The sequence below is a fragment of the Cyclopterus lumpus genome, chromosome 13 (genome assembly GCF_009769545.1).
Source record: "Cyclopterus lumpus isolate fCycLum1 chromosome 13, fCycLum1.pri, whole genome shotgun sequence".
NCBI classification, from domain to species: domain Eukaryota; kingdom Metazoa; phylum Chordata; class Actinopteri; order Perciformes; family Cyclopteridae; genus Cyclopterus; species Cyclopterus lumpus.
In genome coordinates, this window is record NC_046978.1 from 21,640,727 (window position 1) to 21,652,405 (window position 11,679).

Below are 11,679 nucleotides of genomic sequence, written 5' to 3' on the forward strand. Positions count from 1 at the left end.
ATTTGGGGTTCAGTGCCTTGCTCAAGGACACTTCAACATGAACTATGGGGAGAGCGGGGATCGAACCGGCGACCTTGTGGTTGCGGGACAACCGCTCTCCCCATGAGCGAGTTGTGGTTGGCGATACTGTGACTTTAGTTGCTAAACAGGGTTAGAGGGGGGAGGTCGACTGAGGTCGACATGATTTTAGAACAAAAACTCCTGAATACAAAAATAGTTCCAAATTGTTTCACAGTCAAAATCCACAATTCAGAGCTAGATAGTTCTGTTTTCAGCAATTATTTTATTTTATAATGTCTTGAGAAACATACATTGATTTCACTTGAACCAGACTTTAAAGTCCACAGCTCAGGGAAGTGGCGTGGGCCGAGCAAGGGGGTTCACCACATGGAGGACCTACAATCGTCCCAATCTGAGCCGGTATCTCCGATCCATAGATATGAATCCCTCAGGCAGATTCAATTCAATTCAGTTTATTTTGTATAGCCCAATATCACAATTTACAAATTTGCCTCAGAGGGCTTTACAATCTGTACACATACGACATCCCTGACCTTTGACCTCACATCGGATCAGGAAAAACTCCCCAAAAATAACCTTTGACAGGGAAAAAAGGGAAGAAACCAGATTAAGTGTAAAATATATCCAGCTCAAATGAGAACTGTGGGAGTTTTCCTTTTGTATCAAGCAGCAAAAAACGTGTTGAATGACGTGTGTCAATGCTGAAATGATATATGGTGCAGTCCTTTATCAGATGAAAAGTATGTATCGATGTGTTATTTGTGTTGGACAAAATGTTATAACAAACAGTAACTTCTGTGCTCAAATGAAAAAGAACGAATGAGAAAGCAGAGAGGAACCAGCTGTTGAATCTAAAACAGATATTCACTACAACACCACCTCATGATTCTTTCATGTTGAACTATAAAGGTTTTGTTTGGCTTGTTGTTGTAAAACAGTTATTTTTTGTCTCAGCTCTCAGTACTGTTCAGGTCCGGTCTCTCCATGGTGTCTTTGATCCAGTTCAGGAAGTTCCCCAGTCGGGCATAAACTCCGTACTTCCCCCTTTGAGCACACTGCTCTCCCCAGCTGACGACTCCAGTCAGAAACCAGGTCCCTCTGTAGTTCACTACGAAGGGTCCTCCGCTGTCTCCGCTGCAGGCGTCCATACCAACGTCCAGGTAACCGGCACAGAACATGTTATCTGTGATCACCTGCAAAACGGCCGCGTACAGGGACATCATGTTAGAGACGAGCTGGAGATAACACACATTAAACTTGATTAAAGGCTGTCAAAATGAATCTTTATTTAGTATTCTCCATCTCATTTACCTAACGAGGTGTGTAGAGAAAAAACTAACTCTTAGTTTAGACAACTAAGAGTTTTAGATTCTGGCGAAAGAATACTATTTCAAACACAAGTTATGTTGCTCCACTGTGTTCTGGTCTGTCAGTGCACAATAAACTCTATGTACACTATAGTGCAGACACAGTTTTTTTTTTTTTAAACTAACAATGTTGACTCAGGGTTGAATGCACTTTTTGTAAGTCGCTTTGGATAAAAGTGTCAGCTAAATGAAATTTGATCGGGAGTGTGGTGTATAGGGCTCGTGATCAACCTTCACTGTGAGCCCTTCTGTAACATGAGCGGATCAAGGAAATGAAAAGTGGATAATGAGTGCCGAGTGTTTAACACAAAGTGGACAACAAAATACTTTTTCACTGAAGTCCAATCGAAGGCTGTATGCCTGATATGCCGAGAAAATCTCGCAGTTTTCAAGGAGTACAACATCAGCCGTCACTTTGCTCTATGCTAGCAAGCAGTCAACGCAAGAACGGGCGGCTACGGCTCAGAGGCTGGCTGCTAATTTACAGACTCAGCAACATTTCACCAGCAAACTGCGATTCAAGAGTCGACTACCAAGGCAAGTTTTTTGGTGGCATTCGAAATATCAAAGTCGAGTTTGTAAAAGAATGCATGTTACAGACAGCAGACATCTTGTGTCCGGAGATCAAAAGCAAATTAGAAAAAGTCAGTTTATCACGCAGGACTGTGACTCGCCGTGTGGAACTGATTGATGAAAATATAGCCAGCCAATTAGACAAAAAGTCTGATTCCTTATATTCACTGGCACTGGATGAAAGTACGGACGTAAAAGACACTGCTCAGCTCCTCATTTTTATCCGAGGCATTGACGACAGTTTTGAGATAACAGAGGAGTTTTTGACCATGGAGTCCCTGAAAGGAACAACGCGGGGAGAAGACTTGTATAATCATGTGTCTGCTGTCATCGAAAGAATGAAGCTATATTGGAGTATACCTTTCAATGTCACAACGGAAGAATCGCCAAATTTAACTGGAAAAAATGTGAAAGTAAAGTGAAAGAGGAAAACCCTGACCAGGATCTTATTTTCCTTCACTGCATCATCCATCAGGAATCCCTATGTAAGTCTGTATTGCAGCTTAATCATGTTATGAATCCAGTCGTAAAACTTGTGAACTTTATACGAGCAAGGGGACTTCAGCACCGTCAGTTTATTACGTTCCTGGAGGAAACTGATGCGGATCATCAGGACTTGCTGTACCACTCTCGTGTCCGCTGGTTACGCTTGGGGAAAGTGTTACAACGAGTGTGGGAGCTGAAAGAGGACATCTCGCCTAGTGCTGCGTTCGACACCATTGATCATGACATCCTATCACAGAGACTGGATCAGTCGATTGGCATTTCAGGTACCGCACTAAGTTGGTTTAAATCCTATTTATCAGATCGATCTCAATTTGTATTTGTAAACGATGAAGCCTCAATGACCACCAACGTTAATCACGGAGTTCCACAAGGTTCTGTGCTTGGACCAATTTTATTTACCTTATATATGCTTCCTTTGGGCAACATTATCAGGAAACACTGCATAAACTTTCATTGCTATGCAGACGATACTCAATTATATCTAGCGATCGAACCAGAGACCAACCAGCTCGCTAAACTTCAAGAATGTCTTAAAGACATAAAAACATGGATGACCTGCAACTTCCATCCATCCATCCATTATCAGCTCTTATCCGGGGTCGGGTCGCGGTGGCAGCAGGTTCAGCAGGCCGACCCAGGCTTCCCTCTCACCAGCAACACTTTCCAGCTCATTCTGGGGGATCCCGAGGCGTTCCAAGGCCAGCCGGGAGATATAATCCCTCCAGCGTGTCCTCGGTCTTCCCCGGGGCCTCCTACCAGTTGGACGTGCCCGGAAAACCTCTAATGGGAGGCGTCCAGGAGGCATCCTGACTAGATGCCCGAACCACCTCAGCTGACTCCTTTGGACACGAAGGAGCAGTGACTCGACTCCAAGCTCCCCCCTGATGTCCGAGCTCCTTACCCGATCTCTAAGGCTGAGCCCGGCCACCCTACGGAGGAAGCTCATTTCGGCCGCTTGACCTCCAACTTCCTGATGTTAAACTCAGACAAAACTGAAGTTATTTTACTGGCCCTGAACACCTCAGAGATCAATTATCTGGTGATGTGGTTTCTGTAGATGGCATTGCCCTGGCATCCAACACCACTGTAAAGAATCTCTAGTTATCTTTGATCAGGACTTGTCCTTTAACTCCCACGTGAAGCAAATCTCAAGGATTGCATTTTTTCGCCATTCATCTGGTCACATGACATCTATTCATCTGTCCATCCGGGGAGAGGGATCCTCCTCTGTTGCTCTCCTGAAGGGTTCTTTAGTTTTTTACCCTGAAAGGGTTTTTTCTATTTTTTGGGGTGTTTTTCCTGATCCGATGTGAGGTCAAAGGTCAGGGATGTCATATCTGTACAGATTGTAAAGCCCTCTGAAGGTCATTTGTAATTTGTGATTCTGGGCTATACAAAATATAGAATTGAAATTAAGTACAGTGTGAACTGTACGTACACTATAGTGTGTACTATGAACTGTATTTACATTCTAGAGTGTGTACAATTACATGTATGACATGTTTGTACAGTGCATACAGTGTAAAGTATGTACAATCTGATCACCTGTTCAGTGGAGGCGATGCAGTCTCTGTAGCTGATCACCGGGAGAGTGACCTTCCTGAGGAAGCGGGAGGATGACCTGCCCAGGTAGTGAGTGACTCCCCAGCCCGTCACCACGCCCCGGTTATCCTCCTGAACACAGAAACACAAACTGTCCCTCGCCATGCAGACTGAAAACCATCAGTGTTTTAAAAAAAGTTACCTGCACCAGGTATCTGGAGAGGTGGGGGTCGGGGAGGCAGGCTGGGACGGCGGTGGGGCTCCTGACGACGGGCCTGGCGAGGTACAGCAGAGCGATGTCGCTGTCGAAGGTGAAGGAGTGAAAGTGAGGATGGACGAAGACCTTCTGAACCTTTATCACCTGCTCCCCTGGATCAGGACGCCGCTTGTCATAATCCCCTGTCCACAGAGACATTATTCATCCGTTATTGGAAATGATACACAAACCAGAAATATTCACACAGACTCACACATGTGGTCACCTATGGTCACATGGTCTGCAGTCTGCTCCAGGCAGTGAGCAGCAGATACCACCCACCGATCAGAGACCAGAGTCCCTCCACAGAAACCATAACCATCAGACCGGCAGACCAGAACCTGAACACACGCACGCACACATGCACACACACACACACACACACACACACACGTTTTTATGTTTAAAGCTGAGAGCAGCTATAGCTTCACCACTACCAGAGACATCCACCAAACTTGTTTAATATATTATTATTATTATTATTGAAAAATACATAAAAGTTGCTTTAAATACGTATATAATAAATACATTTTAATACAAGAATGTCTCAACACCTGCCAGGGACTCCCTCCTGGTTTCTCCAGAACTCCACCCACGATACGACCAGTTACCCCCTCTCCTGCCCCCTCGTCGCCCCCCAGTTCCGTCTGGTTGCCCCCTGTTTGTCCAGACGTTGAGTTCCCTGTCACCAGCTCCTCCTCCTTCTCGGTGAAGTTTAGTTGAGCCATCCAGCTGTCGGTGCTGTTTTTATCCAACATGGTGACGTTGAGCTGCTCTGACGGACTCCACAGAGAGCGACTTCGGTACAAAGACCAGTCCCTGTGCCGACGGCCACAAGGGAACGCCACTGAACAGGAAACACACTGTGAGGGATACTTTACACAACAAGCTCACATACAAAAATGAAGGGATCCGTTCTTATAATCGTATTAATATCAACTAATCTTATGTTAAGAATTCTTTTAAAAACACGTGTCTGAATGCTGTCTAACTCGAATATCAATAACCTGAATATGAAAACATATACAAACTTGTCTCATGTGCAGTAGTTGCAGTAGTATTATGTGCAGCAGTAGCATCTGTTATAACTTGAGTTCTATGAGTGTTACCTGTCTGTTATAACATGAGTTATATGAGTGTTACCTGTCTGTTATAACATGAGTTATATGAGTGTTACCTGTCTGTTATAACATGAGTTATATGAGTATTACCTGTCTGTGATAACATGAGTTATGTGAGTGTTACCTGTCTGTTATAACATGAGTTATATGAGTGTTACCTGTCTGTTATAACATGAGTTATGTGAGTGGTATCTGTATGTTATAACAGAAGTTATATGAGTATTACCTGTCTGTTATAACATGAGTTATATGAGTATTACCTGTCTGTCGTAACATGAGTTATATGAGTGGTACCTGTCAGTTATAACATGAGTTATATAAGTGGTACCTTTCTGAGAGCAGCTCTGTCCATCCTCCTCCAGTCTGAATCCATCAGCGCAGCCACACTGAACTGCAGCGCCGCCCTGCAGGTCTCTGCAGTACTGCATACAGCCTCCATTTCTATAGCGGCACTCTAACACCTCTGCACACAAGATCCCCATGTTACTATCACACTGTGTTGCCATAGTAGCCGACTACGTTTACTTCGTCATTCATGTGAATATCGACCAGTCCAGGTTTCAGGTGAGAGAGGGCTGGGTGGGTGAAGTGGTTCTAATCTGAAGGAACAGGAGTTTAACAAGGGGGGGGGGGGGGGAGGAAGACTAACTAATATGATTTCTGATTATTATTGAGTTGAAGAACATTTTGTTGATATCCTGAAGACTAAGCAGCTTTTGGGAATGCCTGAGCGTCATCTGCGTATAAATGAAGAGACGTTGCATGATTTGAGCTTCATATGTGTAAAGCTCCTCCTATGAATCGCCACCTTAACGTGGTGGAGGAGTTTGAGTGTCCGGGGCATCAGCCCCTGGTAGGGTCTCCCAAGGCAAACAGGTCTCGGGGGAGAGCCCAGACTAAGAGCTGTTCAATAAACCCTGATGATAAGCAGCCCACGGACTGAAGTTACCTTGCCCGGACAAGGGAAACCAGGGCACCCTCCCGGAGCCAGACCCAGGAGGGGAGCTCGTCGGCGAGCGTCTGGTGGCCGGGCTTTCGCCCATGGGGCCCGGTCGGGCTCAGCCCGAAAAAACATCATGGAGCAGCAGTCACCCTGTGGACCCACCACCCGCAGGGAGAATTATCGGGGTCGGGGGCTATGTAGACCGGGCGGCGGGCCAGGCGGGAGACCTGGGCGGGCCGATCGCTGGCGGCATAGACTAGCTCTAGGGACGTGGAACGTCACCTCACTAGCGGGGAAAGAGCCGGAGCTGGTGCAGGAGGTGGAGCGGTACCAGCTAGATATAGTTGGGCTCACCTCCACGCACAGCATGGGCTCTGGAACCAAGGTCCTGGAGAAGGGTTGGACTTTGTCCTTTTCTGGAGTTGCCCAGGGTGAGAGGCGCCGGGCGGGAGTGGGGATACTCACGAGCCCCCGTCTGAGCGCCGCTGTGTTGGAGTTTTCCCCGGGGAACGAGAGGGTCGCCTCCCTGCGCCTACGGGTTGCGGGGAGTAAGGCTCTGACTGTTGTTTGTGCCCATGCACCGAACAGCATATCGGAGTATCCGGCCATCTTGGAGTCGGTGGGAGGGGTCCTGGAAAGGGCGCCGCCTGCCGACTCCATAGTTCTCCTGGGAGACTTCAACGCTCACGTGGGCAATGATAGAGAAACCTGGCGGGGCGTGATTGGGAGGAACGGCTTGTCCAATCTGAACCCGAATGGTGTTTTGTTGTTGGACTTCTGTGCTAGCCACAGTTTGTCCATAACGAACACCATGTTCGAACATAAGGTGGCTCATAAGTGTACCTGGTACACCTTAGGCCGGAGATCAATGATCGACTTTGTAATCGTATCATCTGATCTGCGGCTGTATGTCTTGGACACTCGGGTGAAGAGAGGAGCAGAGCTGTCAACTGATCACCACCTGGTGGTGAGTTGGATCAGATGGCGTGGGACTCGGCTAGAGAGACCTGGCAAGCCCAAACGTGTACTGAGGGTGAACGGGGAACGTCTGGCAGAGGATCCTGTCTGGGAGGTCTTCAACTCCCACCTCCGGAAGAACTTCTCACAAATCCCGAGGGAGGCTGGGGACATGGAATCCGAGTGGACCTTGTTCAAAGCCTCTATTGTGGACGCGGCTGCTCTGGGCTGTGGCCGGAAGGTCATCGGTGCCTGTCGTGGCGGCAACCCGAGAACCCGGTGGTGGACACCGGGGGTGAGGGAAGCCGTCAAACTGAAGAAGGAGGCCTTTCGGGCCTGGCTGGCCCAGGGGTCTCCTGAAGCAGCTGACAGGTACCGGCGGGCCAGAAGGGCTGCAGCGGCGATGGTCGCGGAGGCTAAAACTCGGGCATGGGAGGAGTTCGGGGAGGCCATGGAGAAGGACTTTCGGTTGGCCTCAAGGAAGTTCTGGCAAACCATCCGACGGCTCAGGAAGGGAAAGCAGGGTCTACCCCAGGCTGTTCTCAGCAGGGGGGGGGGACTGCTGACCCGGACTGGGGACATCGTCGGGCGGTGGAAAGAGCACTTTGAGGAACTCCTAAACCCGGCCAACATGTCCCCCGGAGAGGGGGCAGCGCCGGAAGACTTTGGGGTGGATTCACCCATATCCCTGGCAGAGGTCGCTAAGGTAGTCAAAAAGCTCCTTGGTGGCAAGGCGCCAGGGGTGGATGAGATCCGCCCTGAGATGCTGAAAGCGCTGGACATTGTTGGGCTGTCTTGGTTGACATGCCTTTTCAGTGTCGCATGGGGGTCGGGAACAGTGCCCATGGACTGGCAGACCGGGGTGGTGGTTCCCATCTTCAAGAAGGGGGACCGGAGAGTGTGCTCGAACTATCGTGGTATCACACTGCTCAGCCTCCCGGGAAAAGCTTATGCCAGGGTGCTGGAGAGGAGGCTCCGACCGCTTGTCGAACCTCAGATTCAAGACGAACAGTGCGGATTCCGTCCCGGTCGTGGAACAGTGGACCAGCTCTTTACCCTCGCAAGATTACTGGAGGGGTCCTGGGAGTTTGCCCAACCAGTTTACATGTGCTTTGTAGACCTGGAGAAGGCTTTCGACCGGGTCCCTCGGGGGTTTTTGTGGGGGGTGCTGTGGGAGTATGGGGTGCCGGACCCGTTGGTACGGGCTATCCGGTCTCTGTACGCCTGCAGTAGGAGCTGTGTTCATCTCCTCAGTAGTAAGTCAGACACGTTCCCGGTGGGTGTTGGCCTCCGCCAGGGCTGCCCTTTATCACCGGTCCTGTTCGTGACCTTCACGGACAGGATATCTAGGCGCAGCCAGGGGGCGGAGAGGATCCGGTTCGGGAGTCTCGGGATCGCCTCTCTGCTGTTTGCGGATGATGTGGTCCTGTTTGCCTCCTCGGACCGTGACCTCCAGCATTCACTGGGGCGTTTTGCAGCCGAGTGCGAAGCGGCAGGGATGAGAGTTAGCACCTCCAAATCTGAGGCCATGGTGCTCTGCCGGAAACCGGCGGATTGCTCCCTCCAGGTGGGGGCAAACTGCCTACCCCAAGCGAAGGAGTTCAAGTATCTCGGGGTCTTGTTCACGAGTGAGGGTAAGGCGGAGCGGGAGATCGATAGGCGGATCGGTGCGGCTGCAGCAGTAAAACAGGCGCTGTACCGGTCCGTCTTGGTGAAGAGGGAGCTGAGCCGGAAGACAAAGCTCTCCATTTACTGGTCGGTCTATGTGACCGAAAGAACGAGATCTCGGATACAAGCGGCCGAAATGAGCTTCCTCCGTAGGGTGGCCGGGCTCAGCCTTAGAGATAGGGTAAGGAGCTCGGACATCAGGGGGGAGTTTGGAGTCGAGTCGCTGCTCCTTCGTGTCCAAAGGAGTCAGCTGAGGTGGTTCGGGCATCTAGTCAGGATGCCTCCTGGACGCCTCCCATTAGAGGTTTTCCGGGCACGTCCAACTGGTAGGAGGCCCCGGGGAAGACCGAGGACACGCTGGAGGGATTATATCTCCCGGCTGGCCTTGGAACGCCTCGGGATCCCCCAGAATGAGCTGGAAAGTGTTGCGGGTGAGAGGGAAGCTTGGGTCGGCCTGCTGAACCTGCTGCCACCGCGACCCAACCTCGGATAAGCGGGTGATAATGGATGGATGGATGGATGTGTAAAGAACAGGTCCAGGTATAAAGAAGTTGGACCTGAAGTTAAACCTGAAGTTGGACCTGAAGTTGGACCTTGCGGTTCTCCACAGGTGATGTGAGACGTGGAGGAGTAACTTCCTCTATGAGAATAAAACAAACCCAGGTTTTAAGACGGTTGATACATGGTCTGCTGTGTCAAAGGTCCAGGTATAAAGAACCAGGTCCAGTTGTAAAGAACCAGGTCCAGGTGTAAAGAACGGGTCCAGGTATAAATAACCAGAACCAAGTCCAGGTATAAATAACCAGTTCAAAGTGTAAAGAACAGGTCCAAGTATAAAGAACCAGCTCCAGGTAAACAGAACCAGGTCAAGGTTTAAAGAACCAGGTCCATGTGTAACAAACCAGGTCCAGGTACAAAGAACCAGGTCCAGGTATAAAGCACCAGGTCCATGTGTGAAGAACCAGGTCCAGGTGTGAAGAACCAGGTCCAGGTATAAAGAACCAGGTCCAGGTAGAACCAGGTCCAGGTAAAAAGAAACAGGTCAAGGTGTAAAGAACCAGTTCCAGGTATAAAGAACCAGGTCCAGAAGTAAAGAACCAGGTCCAGGTATAAATAACTAGGCCCAGGTATAGAGAACAAGTCCAGGTAAAAATAACCAGGTCCAAGTGTAAAGAACCAGGTCCAGGTAAAAAGAACCAGGTCCAGGTTTAAAGAACCAATTCAAGGTGTAAAGAACCAGGTCCAGGTAGAACCATGTACAGGTAAAAAGAAACAGGTACAGGTAAAAACAAACAGGTCAAGGTGTAAAGAACAGGACCATATATTGTTAGTATTCTTATTATTGTTTATATTTATTCCAATAAAAGCATTAATATAAGGATCACTAAGCAACTCTCCACCCTGAGGCTAACCTGGCTTACCTGAGGCGCAGGTTCTGCCGTGGTACGGAGGAGGACAGAGACACAGGAAGTCCCCTCGGTCCAGAGAGCACAGCCCTCCATTCAGACAGGGACTGGTCCGACAGGGGTTCAGATCTACAGCACAGAGGAGACACTCGAACGCATCACGACTCAAACTGAGTTTCTAATTATTACAACTCTGAAATGTCCGTTAAGATCAACTGATGACGTGGAATGATTGACAGCTGCTGGACCTCGTGTTTTGTCAAATACTGTAAAGGTTCTTGAAGTTCAGCTCTTAAATAAAGGATCAGCAGGTCCACATGGATCCAGATCAGTGAGGACACATCTGGACCTGGATCAGTTCAGTGAAGATGAATCCTCATTTAATGATGAATATACTCACTTGTGTATCTGTACCAGAACTCCAGCTGTGGAACATGAACTGAGAGTTAGTACATGCAGTACTGGGAGTACTGGGATTACTTCTACGTACAGTCAGGGAGGTGTGACCTCTGTCCTCCACACTGCTGACTGCATGTAGTCTCTGTGGGGTCCGACCCTCAGACTGGACCACAGCGGTCCTTCTTACCGTCTTCTCTCTGGTCTGGAAGATCTCGGCGGCCTCCTCCTGCGAGCAAACCTCCTCGTGACACTCCCTCTCCAGGTCTCCAGGTAGCATCTCCTCCAGTGAAAAGGAGTTGGCTCGTCGCCTCCTGGAGGAGGGGCCGAGGACCCGAGCCGCCGCCGGCCGGTTCAGGAACACTGAGGAGACAAAGGTTGTGATGCTAGTGCTACAGCGTACTAGTACTGCTAATACGCTGTAGCACTAGCCTCACAGACATCCGTCTGTCTCACCTGTACATTCGATCAGGGCAGAGCAGGTGAGCAGAGAGCAGAGGGTCCAGGTCAGCAGCATGTCTGCCTGCCTGCCTGCCTGTCTGTCTGTCTGTCTGTCTGTCTGCCTGTCTGTCTATCTGTCTCTCTGTCTGTCTATCTGTCTGTCTCTCTGCCTGCCTGTCTGTCTCTCTGTCTATCTGCCTGCCTGTCTGTCTCTCTGTCTCTCTGCCTAGCTCTCTCTCTGCCTGTCTGTCTGTCTGTCTCTGTCTCTCTGCCTGTCTGTCTGTCTGTCTCTCTCTCTGCCTGTCTGCCTGTCTGCCTCTCTCTCTCTGTCAGTCTGTCTCTCTGCCTGCCTGTCTCTAACGGTCTCCTGTGAGGACAAACACTAAAATGGACTCCAGCTGATCGATTGGTCGTTGACCACAGTTCAAACATTGACAGAGACGACGCAACAAGAGTCCGTTCACCAAGAGGAGGTCAAAGG

General features: G+C 49.5%; 1 protein-coding gene across 1 annotated transcript; it reads right to left on the reverse strand.

Moving 5' to 3' along the window:
- Positions 1-971: 971 nt before the first annotated feature.
- Positions 972-11,250, reverse strand: LOC117741454 (coagulation factor IX; the record flags this gene model as incomplete). Its single annotated transcript, XM_034548516.1, has 10 exons — positions 972-1,214; positions 4,014-4,142; positions 4,213-4,409; positions 4,493-4,607; positions 4,821-5,113; positions 5,716-5,850; positions 10,377-10,490; positions 10,762-10,786; positions 10,948-11,120; positions 11,214-11,250. Coding segments are annotated over 10 exons (1,461 nt in total), but the record flags the coding sequence as incomplete, so codon positions are not given.
- Between the last annotated feature and the right edge of the window lie 429 nt (positions 11,251-11,679).